A 24,689-nucleotide genomic window follows, 5' to 3' on the forward strand; every position below is an offset into this window, starting at 1 on the left:
ATATTGGAATTAATTGAAGTTTTAGGTATGGTAAATTAAAAATACTTTAGAGAAAGAGGAAAAGATTAGATTATAAAGTAACATCTAACAAGATTCTTGGTTTCCATTGGAGATTTAACTGAACTAAAAATAAAAATGATGATGGACTTAAGTCATCTGATATTCTTTTATCCCTCAGACACACATAAAGTGAAAGATTGGGTAGGCATTTAATGTATTTCTGTCAGAATAAAATTTAAGAGAAAGAGGTAGATCCAAATTATAGTTGAACATGAAGATGGAACATTGATAAACTTGTGAATTCCAAACAGTATTGTCTTTAATATACAATAAACTTGTAATATACATAAAAGTTATCAGAAATAGAATTTTTTTTTTAAGGTTTTTTTTTTTGCAGTGCGCGTGCCCCACACTGTTGTGACCTCTCCCATTGTGGAGAACAGGCTCCAGACGCGCAGGCTCAGCGGCCATGGCTCATGGGCCCAGCCGCTCTGCGGCATATGGGATCTTCCCAGACCGGGGCACGAACCTGTGTCCCCTGCATCGGCAGGCGGACTCTTAACCACTGCGCCACCAGGGAAGCCCTAGAAATAGAATTTTTTAATATGCACATGTAGTACAATATTTAAGTTAATCTTCATCAAATGTGGTGATCCAGTACACAAAAATGAGGAATGGGAAGTTACTGATATAAATTAATAAGATAGAGCTAATAAACATACATTTCTGAAGCCTATATCTTAAGCTAGTGATTATGTAAGATATGAACATGGTCTGTATGAAACCTTAGGCAACAGGCAAAATTTCCAAGGAGAGTTAATTTTTAATGATTTATGATATTATTAGAATATTTTTCATGTTTTGTATTTTGTACTGAATCCATATACATGTGAATGTGTGTATTTATTTACTCATCTATTTACTTATTCATTTAAACAGTTCAGAAACTATTGCCAGATGTTGGTATATCCTGCTTTCTGGATCTGTGCTTATGAAAGACTCCATGGTTTTGCCTCCTTGCAGGTATGTTTACATTTGCTGTTTAGTGCATGTGGTAGGCAAAGTTAGATTACAGCTAGTTATTTTATTTCTTACGTTAAACTATTTTTATGTAGATGTGTATTTTCTCTTAGTAGGTGATACATTTTAGAAATGTCCTTGCTTTTTGGTACTATTTGAAGTACTTGGCAGGAATCAACTGATATTTCATATTTCTTGGGGGTATAATCTATAGTTTACACCATGGCATATTATACTGCTATTTGATCTTTAGTTGTATGTGAGATTTGATCTCATTTATCTGATGGTTTTGCATTCATTGCTGTTAGTTATAGGGAGGCAATATATCTTTATAGTTAAATCGTTTTTTAGAGTAATGCGAACTAGGGTAGTATCCTGATTTTGTCACTTATTAGTTTTATGACTTTGGACAAATTACAGTTTTCTTGTATGTAAGAGGATAATAATAGAACCTATTTAAAGTGCCTTATGAGGTTATAGCAAGCTACTACTCAAAGTTCTCAATGGAACTCTGTAAAAGTTGACATTCTAGAGCCAGACTGCTTGAGTTCACATCTTTGCTCTACTGTATAATACTTTTTGGACAAATTACTTAATCCCCTTGTGCCTCAGTTTCCTCATTTGTAAAATAGGGACAATAATAGGATGTATTTCATAGGCCAGCTTTGAGTAATAAATGAGTTTATATATATATAGAGAGAGAGTTCTTAGAACAGTGCCTGGCTGTTACAAGTAATTGTTAATTATCATCAGAATTATTAGGTAAAAGAAGAGTGGTTGGAAAGATGATCAGATATAGTATTCTTAGAGAATTTGGTCTGTTAGTAATTCTTAAGATTTTGGGGCCTCAAATTATAATTTTGTGACATAAAAATGTAATTTTTTGGTAACTTTCCCAATAATGTTGAGAAGAGATTTTTAGGCTTTTAAGGTAAGACTTCTAATTGCAGCTGAATTAATTTAGTTGCAAAACTATTAAATTTAAGTATCCAGGTACATTCTACTTGACAGATGGTACGAGACATCTCAGTTTTGATGCCATTTTTAAAGCCATGGTTTTATTCTTGAAACTTTATATCATCAACTTTTAGTTAAATGAAATCTGTACTTCTTGATTAGTAGTATAAAGCATATTGTTGACCTTTTTTACAAATAAAATACATAATAGTTCTTGGTTATTTAAGCCTTTGGGGTATTGTTCCTTTCTACTATGTTTCTGAAAGTCACTTTAGTGATTTGTAATGAGTTAGCTACTGACACAGAATAAGCTGGGTTGATAACTGACTACAGTTATATTTTAAGATTATTAGTATTGTTCTTTTGAATATTTTATCACCCTTTTCTGCTGTTAGGAATAGTCAAGGACTTTATGTAGCCATTAATCAGCCACAATAATTCACCATGAGTTTGTGATCAAGACAATGAAGTTTATCTTTTAAATAATTGATAGTATGAGTTTTTTTTGTTTTGTTTTTTCTTTTTTTGAGCTGTACCACTCAGCTTGTGGGATCTTAGTTCCCTGACCAGGGATTGAACCTGGGCCCACGGCAGTGAAAGCACCAAGTCCTTACAACTGGACTGCCAGGGAACTCCTGATAGTAGGAGATTTTAAAACAATAAAGTCATGGAATGCTTTAATGTAACCATCATGAACTTCACAGCAAACATGATTGTAGAAGTCTATTTAATCGTTATTTAGAGAGCAGTTCCTAGGTAGGAGATTTATATTTTGTGTTTGAGAGATACTTGTATTAGGTTATTGTTAGGATTAAATGAGTCAATACAAATAAAATACGTAGAATAATGCTTAGCATATATTAAGCATCGAATAATTTTTGGCTTCTGTTCATTATAATAGCGTTGGGATATGATCATTATGGTAATCAACAGATATGAGCGGTACCTATTATAAGGCAAGGAATAATAGTCGTTTTCTAGGTTATAAAAATACAGCCTATTTCTCTAGATATTAAGGTATTTGTTACTCCGTTATCAGTGAGTAGACAGAAACCACACAGTAATTTGAACAGGGACAGTTTAAAGAATTATTAACTACTTTAAGAAGTTAGGTACTAAGAAGGATAAAGGAACTAAGGGACAGAGTACCCAAGGAAGGAACAAACTTGAAAGGGGAGCCCTCTCCCCAAAACTGAAATTCAGAACTTGTTGGTGAATATGTTACTTGTAGCCCAATAGCTAATGGAGAAGTTCACTTGGTTGCCCTGGGCCAGAGCTGTCCACAGTTATTGAGTCAAGGCTGGCAGGAAGAGATCCTCTGACCAGGACCGGTAAGCAATAAAATCCTCCCTCACCCTCACCCGGCCCAGGGTGCAGATGGGCCCTGAGGCTGGAGATAGGACGTCCCTTTGCTTTACACACACATACCCCGCAGAGCAAAGAATACTTTCCTACTGCGGTGTCCTGGTACTAGCACCCTTTACTGACAGAGCTTTAACATTTCCAGCTGGCCAAAGGAGAATCTTGACTAAATCCAGATGCTTTATTACAAAGTAAATTTGAAACTGAGAGCAAATACATTTGAACTTGAGAGGCAATAAATGAATGGTACAGTCCACTCTCTTGGTTACTCAGTTTTCATTCTGAACACATTTGAGCTTCCATCCAACTCTGTTTCCACCTAACAAGATGTAGCTATCGTTCATATAAGTAAAGAAGTTCCTACTCTCTCCCCAAAATAAGGAGATGCACAGTCCCAACAGTCATTACTCGCTGTTGATTACATATTCCATCACAGTACTCTGAATATTCTATTAACTACAAACTACTTTGTAAAGTTCACCTCCAACAACTTATATATAAAATAAATATGGGGAAGAGAGGGAAGAAGAAAATGGTTAACGTTTACACAACTCCAGACATATCACAATATATAGTCCTTGTTTCTGTAACTGCTCACAAGCCCGTAGTTGGTATCTCTCGCTTCCTTTTTTTCACCACCCATTCAGTACTTCCGGCCTCAGCCAGAATTTCAGCTGTTCTGCATTCTTTACCTGATGATGGGCACAAAACTTTCATTTCTGAAGGATCCTTAATTATCCTGCCCACCCCACCCCCCGTCTTTTGGTTGCCGTTAGTTTTCCATTAACCTTTAACAGCAGACTTGAAAGTACTACAGGGAGCCTAAATGAACCCCCTGGGCTTCAGATGTAGTTCTCCTGGCCCCCATTGTATGCAGCAACTCAGTTTCTCCTTGGTGATTGGGATCAATCACTCAGGCCAGTAGAATAACCCCTTTTCCTGCCTTTTGGTTCAGCGGCCAGGTGGAAGTCTCTAATTCAGTGGAACCGTTGCTGTGTTTCCATAGCTAGACATAATCTAAGACTAAGAATCAAAACCAGCAGAGCTCACAGTTTTAGGGAGGGGAAGTAAAAGTTCTGTGAATGAGTTATTAAGTATAACACTGAGAAGAGCCACTCCTGTTTCCACGCCTTGAATATCAGACCCATGTATTCTGGCTGTTGGGGGAGACAAACCATTGCTGTACTTCTGCTGCTGCAAAATGAGTACCTTGATTGAAAATGATGCTGTCTAGAGTGCCAAGGAAATAGATAGGCATTTTATGAGCCTGTGGATAGTGGTGGTGACAGAAGCATTATGGGCAGGAAAGGCAGATCATTTCCAGAATATGTGCCTGTTCCAGTGAGGACAAATATAGTCCTTCTCCATGATAGAAAAGGTCCAGTGTAAATAATCTGCCACTAGGTGACTAAATAGTCCTCCTGAGGAATGCTTCCATATCAGAGACTCAGTATTGGTTTCTGCTGTTGGCAGATTAGGTACCCAGCAGTAGCATTGGCAGTTGAGCCGCTGCATATTTTCCATCTCTGTCACAATAGCCACTTCATTTGTGGGCCCATTGAACAAGCACTGACTGGGGAGAAAGAGTTTGATTGACATCCATAGAGCATGTTATTTTGTTTACCTGTACAGTGGATGCCCTTTGTGCATTCACAGGGGACACAGGTATCTTCAAAGTCTGTATCCATTTTGAAAGAGGTCCTTCCATATACCTCTTCCCAGACTTCCTTGTTACCAGTCTTCCAGTCCTTTTCCTTCCGAGTCTCTGACTATTCAACCAAACCATTAGTAACTGCTCCCATGAATGTCTAGATATTGATCTAATAATTCTGGCCTCTCTCAATCCAGATAAAATGGACAACCAAATGTACTGCTTGAAGTTCTATTCCCTAGAAGGATTTTCCTTCACTACCTTCCTTCAGGGTCACCTTTGAGTAGGACTGTCCACTTTGGGGTAGTACTAGCATGTTGTGCAGACTTATCTGTGAAATAGGCTCAAGTTTTTTCTTCTTCAGTCACCTGGTCATAAGGGACTCCCTGGGTGGGCATAGGCACAGATTGAGGTGGAGGAGGCAATGCAACAGGAATTGGTGTTGAAGGAGTCTGAGCCACCTGCTCATGCAACTTATTCTGGACCTGGGTAAACTTGATCTCTTATATACCATATTTATTTGATAATAGATTGCTACTGCTCATGCCCAAGCCTTATGGCTAGGAATGCAGTTCATGATAGGAAGTTCAGGCTGCGTAGTCACCTGATGTCCCATGGTTAGGCATTCAGCCTCTACCAACGCCCAGTAGCAAGCCAGAAATTGTTTCTGGAAAGTAGAATGTTATTTGTAGAAGAGAGCATGGATATTTCAGAAATTCTAGAGACCTGTACTGTCATTCTCATATTAGTGCTTGTCAGACACTCCCTAGAATATCACTATTTGCCATGAACACTAAATAATCCATCATTGGATATGCTGGATCATAAGGCCCAAGTAGTAGAGTGGCTTCTACTGTGTCCTGAACTTGGCGGCAGCCTTATGGGCAACTCTGAAGATGGGTCAAAGTAGCACACTTTATGTGTTACCTCCAGAATCTGAGAAAACTAACCAAACATTGTGTCTCTTCTTTTGTGCTAGATGGTATGAGGTGCAGCAACTTGTATTTCACCTTGTAGGTGATATGTTGTCATGCCCCAAATTACGGAACTCCCAGAAATTTGACCGAGGGGGCAGGTCCTTGAATTTTTATAGCATTTATCACCTAAACTCTAGTTTGTATATATTTTAATGAAGCATCTAAAGTGCAGCCCCTTATCTTGTAATGAAGTTTTATATGTAATTTAAACCAATAAAATATATTTTACAGTTCACAATAAACAAAGAAAAGGAATAAATCAAATCTGAAATATCATTGTTTTTCTTTTGAAACGGATTTAGTTTTTTCTAGAATTGAGTGCATTTTCTATTTGTCACCGTAAATTTTCAGTGTAGCTCAAGAAAACAAGGACTTCATTACTGTGATTTTTATTTATTTATTTTTAAAATAAATTTATTTTTAAATTTTTGGCTGCATTGGACCTTCGTTGCTGTGTGCGGGATTTCTCTAGTTGTGGTGAGCGGGGGCTACTCGTCGTTGTGGTGCGTGGGCTTCTCATTGTGATGGCTTCTTTTGTTGCGGAGCATGGGCTCTAGGCGCCTGGGCTTCAGTAGTTGTGGCATGCAGGCTCAGTAGTTGTGGCTCACGGGCCCTAGAGCGCAGGCTCAGTAGTTGTGGCTCATGGGCTTATTTGCTCCGCGTTATGTGGGATCTTCCCGGACCAGGGCTCGAACCCATGTCCCCTGGCAGGGGGCAGGCAGCTTCTTAACCACTGTGCCACCAGGGAAGTCCCATACTGTGATTTTAAATAAAATTTAATGCGTGTATTCATTGAAACATTCATTTATGCAGCAAATAAGCATTGATGGTCATCTCCATGTAAGACACTGGCATTAAGAAAAAAAGACTGACTTAACTTGGTGGAATGGGATGACTGCTTTGTTTATTTTTTTATTTTTTTTGACTGCTTTGTTTAAAAAGGGCCCTTGTGTGACATGAGAAGAAAACTTTATTGGGGAGGCAACTGTGGAAATGGATTCTACAAATAAGCAGGATTAGGTTGGCAAAGAAGGAGGGAACAGGTACTTCAGTCAGAATATCTCAAGCACTGAGAGATAATTCATTTAGAAAATATTTATTGAGTACCTGCATGTGTCAGGCACTCTTCTAGTCATTGAGGTTGGGAAGGGTTAATCACCTTTCACCAGCACTGTAAATAGCATTGTCCTTTTTCTAAAGACGTAATTTTTAGAATAATATTTTTTTGACAAAGTAATGAATTTATACTGTTCGAAAGTCAAAACAGTGTAACAAGTTGTACTTTAAGAAGTATTTTTCCCACTTTTATTATTATCCACGCCATTCAACCCACCTGTGTAGAAAGCTAACCACTTTTATTAACGTCTTACATATCTTTCTAGATTTTTTAAATATATGTGAACAAAAACAAATACATATTCTTATTTTTCCTATTTCTGACCCAAGTTGGAAGTTTATTCAGTAGTTTTAACTCCTTTATTGTGAAATAAATGGGGAAAAGTGCAGATAACCTAAATGTACATGTTAATAAATTAGTATAAATTGAACATTTGCCTAATCACTACCCTCAGATCAAGAAATTGAAATTTGTCAGCACCCTGGAAGGATCCTTGCTTGTCGTTCCTCAAATCAACTCTCTTGCTTTCCCCCCAAAGATCATCGTTTTCCTAAATTTTAATCAATCTTGAATAGCTATAGAATTTTAGCCTGAGGATATGTACTGTAGTTTAGTTTTGGTTACTTTTGAACTTAACAGGAATATACTCTTCCATTCTTTTTATATGCCTTCTTTGGCCTAGTGTTATGTTTATGAGATTCATCTGTGTTATGCATGTAGTTAGTTCATTCTCATAGAGTATTTCATTGTTTCCATAGTTGAGGGCTATTAAAAGTAAAGCAGCTGTGAACATTCTTGTACATTAGATGCACATGTTACATTTCTGTAGGTATACCTATCAGAAAATTGTTGGCTTATAGGATGTGCCTGTTTTCAGCTTTAATTGTTCATTGCAAGTTGTATTCCAAAGTGGATGTACCAATTTACACACCCAGGAGCAGTGCATGAGAATTCCTATTGTTCCACATCCTTAACAACACTTAGTATTGTCATTTTTTATTTTTTTGACTGCTTAATTTCAGTTATTCTGTTGAGTGTGTTGTGTGTGTGTGTGTGTGTGTGTGTATGTGTGTGTATCTCTTAGTTTTGCTTTGCATATTACTGCTTGTTGATGAGTGAGTACATTCTCATTTAAATAACCTCTTTTGTAAAGTGCTTCTTCAAGTCTGTTCCTCATTTTTCTAATGCATTGTGTTTTTGTTATTGAGATGTGGAAATTCTTTGTGTATTCTGAATAAAAATTCTTGCTTGGTTATTTATATTACACATATCTTTTCCCTACTCTGTGCCTTGTATTATTTATTCTTTTAGTAATGTCTTTGGATGAGCACAAGTTCTTAACTCTAAATAGAGCAATTCAGTCTTTTCCTTTTTGTCTTCTTTGCTTAAAAGATATTTCTGTAGCTGAGATCATGAAGGTATTTTCCTTTTTTACTTTCTAGAATTTTTCTCGTTTTTCTTTCACATTTAGACCTGTAGTCTACTTAGAATTGGTTTTTGAGTATGGCATAGTGTTGCATGATTTTCCATGTGGATTCCTTTATGTTCTTCTCCCACTCTCATTCAGTGCCACCTTTTTCAAAAATCAAATATCCACATGTTTGTGTGCCTACTTCTGGGCTCCTATTCCATTATGTTTTGTTTATCCTGCTTGAATACCACATTGTTGTAATTATCATAGCTTTATAATGTGTCTTGAAGTTTAATAGAGAAACTATTAGTGAGAAACTGCTGAACTGTGTTTCACAGTGGTTGTACCATTTTAGACTCCTACCAGCAATGGATAAGAGTTTTGTTCCTGTTTTTACGTAGTCATCAACATGTGGTGTCCCCAGTCTTAGTTTAGCTATTCTAGTCACTGTGAATTAGTTTAATTTTCATTTTCCTGCTGAATAATGATATTGAGCACTTTTCCTTGTGCTTATTGGCCATTGCTTCCCCTATATTCTTTTGTGAAGTATCTCTTTAAGTTTGTGTGTGTGTGTGCGCGTGCGTGCCTGTTTTAAGGTTGAGTTATTAGTCTTTATTATTGTAGAAATCTGGAATACATTCATGATGCAAGCTGACAGGTATTGCATGCATTTTTATCTCATTTGATTTGCATTTTCAGTTTCTTAAGTCTGTCCTATTTAACAACTTTATTAAGGTATAATTGACATAAACTAAACTGCACATATTTAAAGTTATAATTTGATAAGTTTGACATATGTATACACCCATAAAACTACCAATAAAGATAGTGAACATGTCCAACCCCATCAAAATTTCCTCAGGCCTCTTTGTAAACCTTGCTCATCCTTCCTTGCTCTGTCCCTTCATCCCTAGAGATCACTGAATCACTGTTATTTTTGGGGGGGGGGGTGTCACTATAAATCAGTTTACATTTTTTAGAATTTTATATAAGGTGAAGCATATAATATGTACTCTTCTCTGGTTTCTTACACTCAGTAAAATCATGTTGAGGTTTATCCATGTTATGCATATCAATATTTAACTTCTATTGCAGTATCCTTTTTTTTGGATATATCACTATTTGTTTAGCATTCAACTACTGGTGGACATTTAGGTTTTATCCTATTTTTAACTAGTGTTGCTATGAACATCTGTGTCCAAGTCTTTATATGGACATATGCTTCCATTTCTCTTGAGTAAATTTTTAGCAGTGGAATAGCTGGGTTAGAAGTCTTCATGTAGACACATACTTTGATTTATTTTGAGTATATACCTAGGAATAGCTAGTGATGTTATTATAGTCTATATATAGTTAAACATCCAGCAGCACATGAGAGTTCCAGCTGTTCCGCATCATATCCTTACTAACACTTGGTAAGGTCAGTATTTTTAAGTTAACATATCGTAATTTGTATGTGGTGATACCTGATTGTGATTTAAATTTGCATTTTCCTAAAGACTAATGATGGTGGGCATCTTTTCTTGTGCTTATTTGTCAATCATACATCTTTTGTGAAGTGTCCTTTTGAATCTTGCCCATTTGGGGAAGGGTGGCTTATGTGTGTGGGGGGTGGGGGCGTTGGCAGAGTTGTTTAATTTCTTATTTTTGAGTTTCAGAAGTTCTTTATATCTTCTGCATATAAGTCCTTTTTTTTTTTTTTTTTTTTTTTTTTTTTGTGGTACGCGGGCCTCTCACTGTTGTGGCCTCTCCTGTTGCGGAGCACAGGCTCTGGACGCGCAGGCTCAGTGGCCATGGTTCACGGGCCCAGCCGCTCCGCGGCATGTGGGATCTTCCCGGACCGGGGCACGAACCCGCGTCCCCTGCATCAGCAGGCGGACTCTCAACCACTGTGCCACCAGGGAAGCCCTACAAGTCCTTTAACAGATGTGTAACTTGCAAATATTTTCTGCCAATCTGTGGATTGTGTTTTTCGTCTGTTAATTGCTGTTCAAAGTGCTGAAGAACTTAATTTTGATGAAGTGCAGTTTATCAAGTTTTTTTTTCTTTAATGAACTGTGCTTTTGTTGTATGTAAGAAATCTTTTATTAACCCAAGGTCACTAAGAATTATCTTCAATAATTTCTTCTGCAAGTTTTATAGTTTTAGATTTTACTATAATCTGTTTAGGTCTGTGATCTACTTAGAGCTAGTTTTTTTACATGGTGTGATATATGGATCTAATTTCAGTTTTTTACCTATGCATATTCAATTAGTCCAGCAGTATTTGTTGACAAAACTATCCTTTCTCTGAATTACCTTTGCATATTTGTTAAAAATTTTTTTTTTGGGTGTGAACTTTTTTTTTTTGAATTTTATTTACTTTTCTATACAGCAGGTTCTTATTAGTTACCCATTTTATACATATTAGTGTATATATGTCAATCCCAATCTCCCAGTTCATCCCACCACCAACACCACCCCCACACCAGTTTCCCCCATTGGTGTCCATACGTTTGTTCTCTACATCTGTGTCTCTATTTCTGCCCTGCAAACCAGTGATCTCAACTTTTTATTTTGTATTTGTTTAAATTTAATTGATTTATTTTTCTGCCTGGTGCCAGTACCACATTATCCTGACAACTGTAGCTTTATCATAAATGACAGAATAAGGTAGTATGGGTCCTCCAACTTTGCCAAGTTCTTTTGGTTACTATAGGTTTTTTATAATTCCATATGAATTTTGGAATCAGTTTGTTAATTAAAAAAAAAAAGCCTGGGATTTTGTTGGGGAATGCATTGAATCTTTAGACCAGTTTGGGGAATGTTGACATTTTAACAGTCAACTCTTGAACCATGAACAAGGTGCATCACTCTTATTAACTTAGGTCTTCTTAAATTTCTCACAGCAACGTTTTGTAGTATTCAGTGTTCAGGTGTTGCATATGTTGATCTTATATTTTGTATCCTAACTAAATTCATATATGAGTTCCAGTAGCTGTTTTATAGGTTTTTAGGATTTTCTAAATAAGTGATTTTGTCATCTGTGAATAGACAGTTTTGCTTCTTTCTTTTCCTAATGTGAATGCCTGCCCCCTCTCCCACACCTGTTTTCCTGCCTTGTTGCACTGGGAAGAAACTACAGTACAATGTTGAAGAGACATAGTAAAAGTAGACATCTTTTACTTGTTCTCAGTCCAAAAGGGGAGTTGGTGATGGAAAGGTGGAAACATTGAGTTTTTCACCAAGTATAATCATAACTCTAAATTTTTCATACATGTCCTTTATCTAGTTGCCTGTTTGTAATCTCTGCTTTCCTGCACCCTCATCATTAGGCAACCACTGCTCTGCTTTCTGGCATATAGATCAGTTTACTATTTTATATAATTCCTGCTATTTTATATAATTGGAATAATATGTTGTATAGTTTTTTATAGCTAAGATTTTTCACTTAGCATAATGTTTTGGGGATTCCTTCATGTTGCTGTGTATATCAGTAGCTCATTTTGTAAATTTGCTCAGTATATTCCATTGTGTGGATATACCACAAGGTATTTATCCATTCATCTATCGAAAGCCATGAAGTTTGTTTCTATTTTTTGGCTGTTACAAATAAAGCACCTGTGAACTTTGATGTACAAATCTTTGTATGAAAAAGTGCTTTTTTTTTTTCCTTAAGTAAATACCTAGGAATACAGTGGCTGAGTTGTATCGTAGATATGTTTAACTTTTTAAAAAAACTGCCAAAATGTTTTGTTGAGTGGTGTTATCATTTACATTCCCACTACCAGTTTTTGAGAATTCCATTTGCTCAGCATCCTCTTCAACACTTGAAATGATGGTCAGTCTTTTAATTTTAGCTATTCTGGTGTGTATGTAATGAGATTTCATTTTGGTATAAATTTTCATTTCCATGATAACTAATCATATTTATCATTTTTGCATGTAGTTATTGACCATTCATGTATCTTTTGTGGAAAGTTGACTCAATTCCTTTGAGGTGGTCTTTTTATTTTTGAGTTATATTAGTAATTTATATATCATACATAAAAGCTCTTTGTGAGTTGTGTGTATTGCAGATATTTTTCCCAGATTGTGTCTTGCCTTTTTATTTTTCAGTGGTAACTTCTTTAAGTGTGATATCGTCCAAAGGATGATTTTTTTCCTTTTATTTGAAGTACTTATGTGTTTTAACTAATCTTTGCCTACTCCAAGTTTGTAAATATTCTCTTTTGTATATTCGTAGTTTTCTTTTTTTTTTTTAATAAGAGTTTTATTTATATATTTATTTTTGGTTGTGTTGGGTCTTTGTTGCTGAGTGTGGGCTTTCTCTAGTTGCATCAAGTGGGGGCTACTCTTCGTTGTGGTGCACGGGCTTCTCATTGCGGTGGCTTCTCTTGTTGCAGAGCATGGGCTCTAGGTGCGTGGGCTTCAGTAGTTGCAGCATGCAGGCTCAGTAGTTGTGGCTCACGGGCTCTAGAGCGCAGGCTCAGTAGTTGTGGTGCGCGGGCTTAGTTCCTCCGCGGCATGTGGGATCTTCCCGGACCAGGGATCGAACCCGTCCGCATCCCCTGCATTGGCAGGCGGATTCTTAACCGCTGCATCATGAGGGAAGTCCCAGACAGTTTTCTTAAAATAGCTTTACTGGTGTGTAATCTACATAGCATAAAATTCACCCATCGTGGGCTTCCCTTGTGGCGCAGTGGTTGAGAGTCCGCCTGCCGATGCAGTGCCCCGGTCCGGGAGGATCCCACATGACGCAGAGCGGCTGGGCCTGTGAGCCATGGCCGCTGAGCCTGCACGTGCGGAGGCTGTGTTCCGCAACGGGAGAGACCACAGCAGTGAGAGGCCTGCGTATTGCAAAAAAAAAAAAAATTCACCCATCATAAGTTTACAGTTTAATACTTTATAATTAATGTATACATTGGTGCACCACAGTTTTAGAAGACTTCCATTACTTGAAAAAGTTCCTCATGCTCTTTTGCAGTTAATCTGATACACTTTCTGTCTCAATATCTACCTCCTGCAAATATTTAAAAGTGGTATTTTGTTTTGACATTTTTCACTTAGCATAATGTTTTTGAGGTTCATCCCTGTTTTAGCCCATAACAGCTGTAGCTTTTCCTTTTTTTAAATTGTTAAATTGTATTTTATTCTATAAAGTTTCACATTTTGTCTAGCCATTCATGAGATGAAAATTTTGAAAGTTTTTATTGTTTTATTTTAGGGGCTTTTATGGATAATGCTGCTATAAAGATTCACATACAAGGCTTTACATGGGCTGTGTATTTTTGTTTCTTTTGTAGATATCCGGGGGTGGAACTTCTGTGTCGTATAAATATATATTTAAGTTTTGAGGAAAGGGGTAAATTGCTTAAAAGATGACTATTATTTTACATACTGACCAGGAACATATCATGGATCTAGTTTTTCTACATCCTCTCCATTACTTGATATTGACAGTCTTTTGATTATTACCATTCTAATATGTGGTTAACAGTATCTCAGTGATTTAAACTTGCGTTTCAGTAGTGACTAGTATTGTTGAGGATATTTTCATGTGCTTATTAAGCATTCCTATACCTTTGTTGAAATGTCTGTTAAAAGTGTTTCTCCATTTTTCATTTACATTGTCTGTCTTATCAAGTTGTAGGAATTTATATGCTTTGGATACAAGTTTTTTATGAGATGTATGATTTTTAATTGTGTTTTTTTTTGTCTTATCAAGTTTTAAGAACTTAGATGTTTTGGATACAAGTTCTTTATCAGATATATGATTTGTGTGTATTTTCTTTTTTCTGTGGCTTGTCTTTTCCTTTTCTTCATAGTATCTTTTGAAGCACAAATATTTTGCATTTTGATGAAATTCAATTTATTGTTTTTTTCTTTAGAGGATTGAGGTTTTGGTGTCATATCTAAGAAATCTTTGTTTAACCTAATCTCACAATTATTTTCTCTTATGATTCTTTTCTAGAAAGTTTTCAGTTTCAGCTGTTATATTTTGGCCTGTGTCTATTATAACTTCACTTTTGTTTTTGTTTCTGTTTCTGTTTCTGTTTCTTTTTGTTTTTGCTTAAGGATAGCCAGTTGACCCAGTGCCATTTGATGAAAAGGCATTGAATTGCCTCGGTACCTTTGTTGAAAATCAGTAGACCATATATATGTTTGTTTATTCTGAACTAATATTTACTCTGTTCCATTTAACTATTTTTCTATCTTGGTACCAGTCTGCTGTCTTAATTATTGTGGCTTGTTGTAAGTTGTCAAATCAGTATTGTAGGTCTCACAACTTTGATCATTTTTAGAATGGTTTTGATTATTTTAGGTCCTTTGTTTTTCCATATAGATATAAGGATCTGCTTGTTGATTTATAAATCCTGATGGGTTTTTCATAAGAAATGATTTATTGTTTATTTCAAAATAGGCTGTGTTTTTTACAGCAATTTTAGGTTTACAGCGTGGAACAGAAGGTATGGAGATTTTTCATATACTCTCTGCCCCTACTCATGCATAGCCTACACCATTATGAACTTCTCTCACCGAAGTGGTACATTTGTTATGGTTGATGAACCTGCATTGCCACATCATTATCACCCAAAGTACATAGTTTATGATAGGGTTCACTCTTGGTATTGTACATTCTGTGTTTGGACAAATATATTTCCACCATTATATTGGGTTGGCCAAAAGTTTAATTCATTTTTTTCTCATAAGATGGCTCTAGTAGCACTTAGTTGTCTTAAACTTCATTCGAAGCAATTTTGTTAGATTGTATGTGACAGCTGTCATATCAGCGTGCATTTTTTAAAAACTTACCAAAATTGGTGAATTCTTGTGCAGCCATTTTAATATTGAAGATGGAAGAAAAAAGCAACATTTTTTGTCATATTATGCTTTATTATTTCAAGAAAGGTAAAAACACAACTGAAACACACAAAAAGATTTGTGCAGTGTTTGGAGGAGGTGCTGTGACTGATCGAACATGTCAAAAGTGGTTTGTGAAGTTTGATGCTGGAGATTCCTTGCTGGATGATGCTCCACGGTCAGGTAGACCAGTTGAAGTTGATAGCGATCAAATCGAGACATTAATTGAGAACAGTCAACATTATACCTCGCAGGAGATAGCCAAGATATTCAAAATATCCAAATCAAGTGTTGAAAATCATTTGCACCAGCTTAGTTATGTTAATCGCTTTGATGTTTGGGTTCCACATAAGTTAAGCAAAAAAAACCTTCTTGACCATATTTCTGCATGTGATTCTCTACTTAAACGTAATGAAAACATTCCATTTTTAAAACAAATTGTGATGGGAGATGAAAAGCGGATACTGTACAATAACGTGGAACAGAAGAGATCGTGAGGCAAGCGAAATGAACCACCACCAACCACACCAAAGGCCGGTCTTCCAAAGAAGGTGATGTGTATATGGTGGGATTGGAAAGGAGTCCTCTATTACGAGCTCCTTCCGGAAAACCAAACGATTAATTCCAACTAGTACTGCTCCCAGTTAGACCAATTGAAAGCAGCACTTGATGAAAAGTGTCCAGAGTTAGTCAACAGAAAGCGCATAATCTTCCATCAGGATACCACAAGACCGCATGCTTTTTTTTATGACCAGGCAAGAACTGTTACAGCTTGGCGGGGAAGTTCTCATTCATCTGCCGCATTCACCAGACATGACACCTTCTGATTTCCATTTATTTCGGTCTTTACAAAATTCTCTTAATGGAAAAAATTTCCATTTTCTGTAAGACTGTAAAAGGCACCTGGAACAGTTCTTTGCTCAAAAAGATAAAAAGTTTTGGGAAGATGGAATTATGAAGTTGCCTGAAAAATGTCAGAAGGTAGTGGAACAAAACAGTGAATACGTTGTTCAATAAAGTTTTTGGCAAGAATGAAAAATGTGTCTTTTATTTTTACTTAAAAGCCGAAGGCACTTTTTGACCAACCCAATAGTATCGTACAGAGTAGTTTCCCAGCCCTAAAATTCCTCTGAGTTCTACCTGTTAATTCCTCCCTTCCGCCAAGCCCTGCCAACCACTGCCTTTTATTGTATTCATAGTTTTGCATTTTCCACAGTGTCATATAGTTGAAATCATACCCGTATGTAGTGTTTTCAGATTCGGTTCTTTCACTCAGAAATATACATATAAGTTTCCTCCATGTCTTTTCATAGCTTAACAGCTCATTTCTTTCAGCACTGAATAATAGTCTGTCATCTGAATGTACCATAGTTTATTTATCCATTCACATGCTGAAGGATATCTTGGTTGCTTCCAAGTTTTTGCAGTTATGAATAAAGTTGCTGAAACATACAGGTGCAAGTGTTTCTGTGGACATAAATTTTCAACTCCTTTGGTAAATACCCAGGGAACATAATTACTGTCATGTGGTAAGAATATTTTTAGTTGTGTAAGAAATTGCCAAGCTGTCTTCCAGAGTGGCTGTACCATTTTGCATTGTTAGCAGCAGTGAATGAGAGTTCTTGTTGATCCACATCCTAGCCAGCATTTGGTGTTGTCAGTGTTCTGGATTTTGGCCATTCTCATAAGGCGTAGTGGTATCTTGTTGCTTTAATTTGCACTTCCCTAATGACATATGATAAGGAACATTATTTCATGTGCTTACTTGTCATCTGTATATCTTCTTTGGTGGAGTGTCTGTTAAGGTCTTTGGCCCATTTTTTAATTATGTTGTTTGTTTTCTTATTGTTGTTTTAAGAGTTATTTGTGTGTTTTAGATAACAGTCCTTTATAGTAAGCCCCCTAAATATGAATGAGTTCTGGTCCAAGAGTGCATTCGTAAGTCCAATTTGTTCTTAAGTCCAACAAAGTTAGCCTAGGTACCCAACTAACACAATCAGCTATATAGTACTGTACTGTAATAGGTTTATAATACTTTTCACACAAATAATACATAAAAATCAAACACAAAAAATAAAACATTTTTAATCTTACAGTACAGTACCTTGAAAAGTACAGTAGTACAGTACAACAGCTGGTGCTTCTTAGCAGTACCAGCTACATCACTGCTGCTTTTATACTTGCTTCTGGACATCCTGGGCTTGAAATAAAGATACTGTACTACTGTACTCTATACGTACTGCACAGTAAAGTACAGAAAAGCACAGCCACTTGTAGAGGATGCACGCACGCAACAGTGTATGCCAGACAGGTGAACTAACTTACGTGATTGGACATGCAAACGTTCGCATCTTTGAAAGTTCACGCTTGACAGTCCATATGTAGGGGGACTTATTGTATCAGAATTACCTTTTCAAATATTTTCTCCCAGTCTGTGGCTTGTCTTACTCTTTTAACTATGTGTTTTGTAGAGCAGAAGTTTTTAATTTTAATGAACTTCAGCTTCTCTATTAGTACTTTATGTATCATGCCTTTAGTATTGTAGTTGCAAAAGTCGTTGCTATAGCCAGAGTCATCTAGGTTTTCTCCTGTGTTATCTTCTAGAATTTTATACTTTTGCATTTTTCCATTTAGGTCTGTGGTCCATTTTGAGTGAATTTTTGTGAAGTATGTGTCTAAATTATTTTTTTACATGTGGATATACAGTTGTTTCAGCATCATTTGTTAAAAAGATTAACTTTGCTCCAATGTGCTGCCTTTGCTCCTTTGTCGAAGATCAGTTGACTATATTTATTGAGGTCTATTCCTGGACTCTCTATTCTGTTCCATTTATGTATTTTTTCACCATTACCACACTGTCTTGATTACTATAGCTTTGTGGTAAATCTAGAAGTCTGGTAACATCAGCCCTTTATTTTGTTCTTCTCTTCCAATGTTGTGTTGACTATTTATCCACAAAATAACTTTCTGGAATTCTGACTGGGATTGTGTTAGGTCTATAAATCAAGTGGGAAGTACTGACATCTTCACAACATTGAGTCTTCCTGTCCATGAACATGGACTATCTCTTCATTTATTTAGTTCTTTGATTTTTTTTTCCAGAGTTTTGTAATTTTCATCATACAGATTTTATGTAGATTTTGTTAGATTTTTACCATAGTACAGTTGACCCTTGGAGAACACTGGTTTGAACTACGCAGGTCCACTTACACGTAGATACTTTTCACTAAATTCTGCAGTACTACAGGATTCGAGGTTGATTGCATTAGCAGATGTGGAACTGCCGGTATGGAGGGCTGAACTCAGATCTTTGACGGAGGAAGTTTTGGCACCCCTAACCCCTGTGTTGTTCAAGGGTCAACTATTTCATTTTGGGGGGATACTAATGCAGATGGCATTGTGTTTTTTATTTCAAATTTTACATGTTCTTGCTGGTATATAGGAAAGCAGTTAACTTTTGTATATTAACCTTGTATCCTGCAACCTTGCTATAATGACTTATTAGTTTTAGGAGTTTTCTTTGTCAGTTTTTTAGGTTTTCTCCATAGATGATCATGTCATCTGAGAACAAGGACAGTTTTATGTCTTCCTTCCCATCTGTATACCTTTTATTTCCTTATCTTATTATATTAGCTAGGACTTCCAATACCATCTTGAAAGCGGTGGTTGAGAGGGAACATCATTACTAAGTTCCTGTTCTTGGTAAAGCATTGAGTTTCTCACCATTAAGTGGGATACTAGCTGTTGGTGCTTTGTTGATAGTCATTATCAAGTTGAGGAAGTTCCCCTCCATTCCTGGTTTATTGAGAGTTTTATCATGATTGGGTGTTACTTATGGAATGGGAAGGAAGAAATAAAACTGCCTTTACCAGTTTCTCTATGTAGAAAGCTTTAAGGACCTACAAACTTAACTACTAGAACTTAGAGTATATCAGGGTCACAGGATATAAGATCAATGTATAAAAACCAATTGTATTTCTTTATACTAGCAATGAATAAAATAAAAATGAAATTAAGGAAACAGTGCCATTCAGAATAGCATCAAAAAGAAAAAATATTAAGTAATTTAACAATTAATTAAAATTTAATTAATTTTATAAAGTGTAAAATTTATACAGTAAGTCCCCTACATACAAACGAGTTCCATTCTGAGAGCTTGTTTGTATAAGTCCAACAAAGTTAGCCTAGGTACCCAACTAACACAGTCAGCTATATAGTACTGTACTGTAGTAGGTTTATAATACTTTTCACACAAATAATACACAAAAAATAAAGAAAACATTTTTAATTTTACAGTACAGTACCTTGAAAAGTACAACAGTACAGTACCAGCTACATCACCACTGCTTTTATGCCTACTTCCGGACATCCTGGGCTTGAAATAAAGATACTGTACTACTGTACTTTATACAGTACTATACAGTAAAGTACACAAAAGCACAACCACTTGTAGAGGATGCACGCACATGACAGTGTATGCCAGGCATGTAAACTGACTTATGTGATTGGACATGCAAACCCATGTTCCCATCTTTGAAATTTCACAACTTGAAGGTTTGTATGTAGAGGACTTACTGTAAAATGAAAAATGTAAGATATTACTAAGTGAAATTAAAGAAGATATAAATATATGTAGAAACAATCCATGTTCATACACTGGAAGATGAAATATTATTAAGTGCAAGTCTCCCCAAATTAATCTGTAGATTCAAAATATTCCTGGACTTCCCAGTTTCTACTAGGCCATGTGAGAATCTTGGAAACTGCCACTCTGTCCTAATAACAAGTAAAAAGTTGAACTGAAAAATCAGTAACCTTTCTTAGATCCATAAGGGAAGTGAGGTAACAAGGGCAATCTGCTGTCCCCAAATTAGAATGACAGACAGACACAGAAAATCAAAATTTAAAGCAGCAGTCTCTGAGGGAGCTAGTGCCAGGGTAGGGAAAATTGAACTGTAATTGTTTTTTGTTTTTTGTTTTCATGGTACGCGGGCCTCTCACCATTGTGACCTCTCCCGTTGCGGAGCACAGGCTCCGGACGCGCAGGCTCAGCGACCATGGCTTACGGGCCCAGCCGCTCCGCAGCATGTGGGATCTTCCCGGACCGGGGCACGAACCCGTGTCCCCTGCATCGGCAGGCGGACTCTCAACCACTGCACCACCAGGGAAGCCCCAGTTGAACTGTAATTGATGAACTGCTGGAAGCTCAGTATGGACTACTCTGAGAGTTAAAAAATCCAGGGAGACACAGTCATTGAAGGGATCTCCACACTTTGAGTTTTACCTCACGGATCTCTGCCACGTTCTCATGCTGAATAACAGAGAAAAAGCCCATGTGCTCCTGGCAGGGGGAAGGAAAAAGGAACCATTTTGAAATATGCCAGAACATTCTTCTTAAGAATGTCTGTTGTTAGGAGAAACTATTCCACCAGAGCCTAACAGACCTGCAGAAAGGGAATACCCAACTCATGTTGGCTCTAGCTTTTTGTATGGAGAAAGGGAAGTAACTCAGCGCTAGCCCACTCTAGCAATCCTGTCCCACCTAAAAGAAGGAAAAAAGCTGAGAAATGTGTGAAGTTTACAATCCACAGGCAAAGGCTCACTAAAGGAATGAGACCTAATCATAGAACTGTAAAATACTTCCCCTTCCCTCACACCTTACTGGCATATGACTAAAGGCCTAATTACAGCAATTCTTTTTATCCAGTACATCATGGCTGACTAGCAAGAAAAAATTACAAGGACTTCTGAAGGGCAAAAGACACAGTTGGAAGAGACAGAGCAAACATAAGAACCAGATTGAGATATGGTAGAAATGAATAAAAAGAATTGCACACTGTAACCAAGTGGGATTTAACTCAGGTATACAAGGCTGGTTCAACAATCAAAAATCAATTAATCCATCACATCAACGGACTAAAGAAAAATCACATAATCATATCAACAGTTATGGCTGAGATTTGAAAACTCTACTCTCAGTAAGTGATAGAATTGCTAGACTGAAAAATTAATAAAGATAAAACTTAAATATTATTAACCTCTTTGATCTGATACGTAATTTTTTTTAGACTTAAGAGATCATTCTCCAATATAGAGCATATTCTAGGCCATAAAACAAGTCTCAGTAAATTAAAAAGGATTGAAATCATACAGAGTTTGTCCTCTGAGTATGTTGGAGTTGAATTATAAATATCAGCAGAATGTGGAAATTGAAACAGTGCCTTTGTAAATGACCCACAGGTCAGGGAAGAGTTGACAACAGAAATTAGAAAATATTGTGAAATGAATGAAGATGAACATGCATCGTAATTGATGGAATTCAACTGAAGGACCTTAGAGGGAAATTTATAGCACTTTTATGAGAAATGTATGGCCTCAATCATCTTAAGTTTACAGCTTAACAATAAGAATAACAAAGTAAACTCAGTGAACAGAAGTAAAGTTTGAGTGGAGATCAGTGAAATAAAAAACAGAAAAACAGTAGAGAGAAATCAATGAAATGAAAAGCTAGTTCTTTGAAAAGATCAACAAAATTGTTAAACCTTGAGTTAGACTGATCTTTTAAAAAAGAAGACACAGATTTTTAAAATCAGGCATTGAAAGGGGATATTACCATCCTACAGAAATTAAAAGTATTGTTAGGGGATTTTATGAGCCAGCGTATACCAACAAATTGGGCAAATCTTAAAAAGGTTACTGTAAATGCACTCAAAAAGAATTAGACACTTTGAATATACTTATAAAAAGTAAATAAATTAATAAATTAATAATTATATATATTCCCACAAAGAAACGCCTAGGCCCAGATGGCTTTACTGCTTGTGTTTTCAAATATTTAATGAAGAAATAGGGGAAGAAGGAACATTTTCAATCTCTTTTATGAGTATAGTATTGTCCTGATGATGTAGTATCATAAGAAAACTGCAAATTGTTATTTCTCCTGAATATACATGCAGAAATCATTAACAAAATAACAACAAATCAAATCCAGGAATGTATTAAAAGTATTAGACATTGTGACCAAATTGGGTTTATCCAAGGAGAGCAAGGAATTTTAACATCCATAAAACAATTAATGCAGTATTCTCCATTAGTAAAGAAAATAGACAAAAACTACATGATCTTTTCAGTAAACAGAAAAAAACCCAAAACAGATAAAACCCAAAGCCCATTCATGATAAAATTTTTAAAATATTAGATATGTGGAAGGAAGCTTCCTAACCCTTGTTGAGGACATGTACAAAAAGTCTGTTGTGATGAGAATTTTATAATTTCCATTGTTTCATTTATATTCTCCGATCCATTTCTAATTTTTGTTTATGGTGTTAAGATCTTTTTTTCTGTATTGATATCTGGTTGTTTCATCACCATTTATAGAAAATAATATCTTTTCCCCCATTGAATTCCCTTGGCACTTTTGTCAGAAAATCAGTTGAATTTGTATATATGGGTCTGATTTTGTTTTCTCTCCTGTTTTATTGATCTATAAGTTAATCTGATGCCATACTATCTTGAGTATTCTAGCTTTATAAAAGTATATCTTGAAATATAAAATATTCCACCTTTGTTCTTGTTTTCCAGAATTGGTTTAGCTATTTTAGGTCTTTTACATTTTTATGTAAATAGAATCATTGTGTCAGTTTCTCTAAGGCAACTTGTTGATTATATTGAATTTGTAGAACGTTTCAATCCATAAACAAGAGATATTTTATTTGGGACATCTTTAATTTTCTTGGCAATGTTTTATAGTGTTTTAGTTGGCAGTTTTGTACAGGTCTTGTTCATGTTTTGGTAAATTTATCTCAAGTTTTCTGTGTTTTTCTGCCTTTAATGAAATTAAAAGATATTTCAGATTTTTCATTGCTAACATACAGTAAAAGGGTTGACTTTTGGATATTAAGCTTGTATCCTTCAACCTTGGTAAATTCACTTATTTCTTTCCTTTTAATACTTTATTTTGTTTTATTTTGGCCACGCCATGCTGCTTGCAGGATCTTAGTTCCCTGACCAAGGATCAACCCAGGCCACATCAGTGAAAGCACCAAGTCCTAACCACTGGACTGCCAGGGAATTCCCTAAAAACAGAATGTATAGAATTTACTTAATATACAATCATGTCATCTCCATTGCAGCTTTTCTCATGCCTTTCTTGTGTAAATTATTGTACCAGGAACTCAAATAGTTGATGAGGGAGTGTGTTGCTTTTTTTTAAAAAATATATATTTGACTGCTTCGGGTCTTAGTTGCGGCACACGGGTTTCTCTAGTTGAGGTGCGAGGGCTCAGTAGTTGTGGCACGCAGGCTCTAGTTGTGGTGCACAAGGGAGTGTTTCTTTATATCAGTACTCTAGCTGATAAATTCAGTAGGAATACGGTATTTGTTTTTCTCTTTCTGACTTTACTCTGTATGACAGGCTCTAGGTCCATCCATCTCACTGCAAATAGCCCAATTTCATTTCTTTTTATGGCTGAGTAATACTCCATTGTATATATGTGCCATATCATCTTTTTTTTCTTGTTTTTTGGCGGCACGCGGGCCTCCCACCGCCGCGGCCTCTCCCGTTGCGGAGCACAGGCTCTGGACGCGCAGGCCCAGCGGCCACGGCCCACGGGCCCAGCTGCTCCACGGCACACGGGACCCTCCCGGACTGGGGCACGAACCCACGTCCCCTGCATCGGCAGGCGGACTTGCAACCACTGCACCACCAGGGAAGCCCTGCCACATCATCTTTATCCATTCATCTGTTGATGGACACTTAGGTTGCTTCCATGTCCTGGCTATTGTAAATAGTGCTGCAGTGAACATTGTGGTACATGACTCTTTTTGAATTATGGTTTTCTCTAGGTATATGCCCAGTAGTGGGATTGCTGGGTCATATGGTAGTTCTATTTTTAGTTTTTTAAGGAACCTCTATACTGTATGCTGACACATATATATATGGAATCAAAACAAAAAAATGGTTCTGAAGAACCTAGAGGCAGGACAGGAATAAAGACACAGACGTAGAGAATGGACTTGAGGACATGGGGAGGGGGAAGGGTAAGCTGGGACGAAGTGAGAGAGTGGCATGGACATATATACACTACCAAATGTATAATAGATAGCTAGTGGGAAGCAGCTGCATAGCACAGGGAGAGCAGCTCCATGCTTTGGCCACTTAAGAGAGGTGGGATAGGGAGGGTGGGAGGGGGACGCAAGAGGGAGGAGATATGGGGATGTATGTATATGTATAGCTGATTCACTTTGTTGTACAGCAGAAACTAACACACCATTGTAAAGCAATTATACTCCAATAAAGATGTTAAAAAAATTCAGTAAGAATAATTAGAATTATAAAATGCCTTTTTCAAT

At 36.6% G+C, this 24,689-nt stretch overlaps 1 protein-coding gene across 11 annotated transcripts in view; it reads left to right on the forward strand.

Moving 5' to 3' along the window:
- RAPGEF6 (Rap guanine nucleotide exchange factor 6) overlaps nucleotides 1–24,689 on the forward strand; it is a 218,502-nt gene that overhangs the window by 31,882 nt on the left and 161,931 nt on the right. For 9 of the 11 annotated variants that reach the window (XM_027098353.1, XM_027098364.1, XM_027098327.1 and 6 more), the window contains one exon: nucleotides 940–1,023. The exons of the other annotated variants lie outside the window; for them this stretch is intronic. In XM_027098353.1, coding sequence (XP_026954154.1) covers nucleotides 940–1,023 — 84 coding nt within the window. The remainder of the gene's footprint in view (nucleotides 1–939; nucleotides 1,024–24,689) is intronic. 11 annotated transcript variants of the gene reach the window in all.

Source organism: Aethalodelphis obliquidens, unplaced genomic scaffold, assembly GCF_003676395.1.
Source record: "Aethalodelphis obliquidens isolate GAN/ISIS:26980383/991018 unplaced genomic scaffold, ASM367639v1 scaffold4, whole genome shotgun sequence".
Taxonomy (NCBI): domain Eukaryota; kingdom Metazoa; phylum Chordata; class Mammalia; order Artiodactyla; family Delphinidae; genus Aethalodelphis; species Aethalodelphis obliquidens.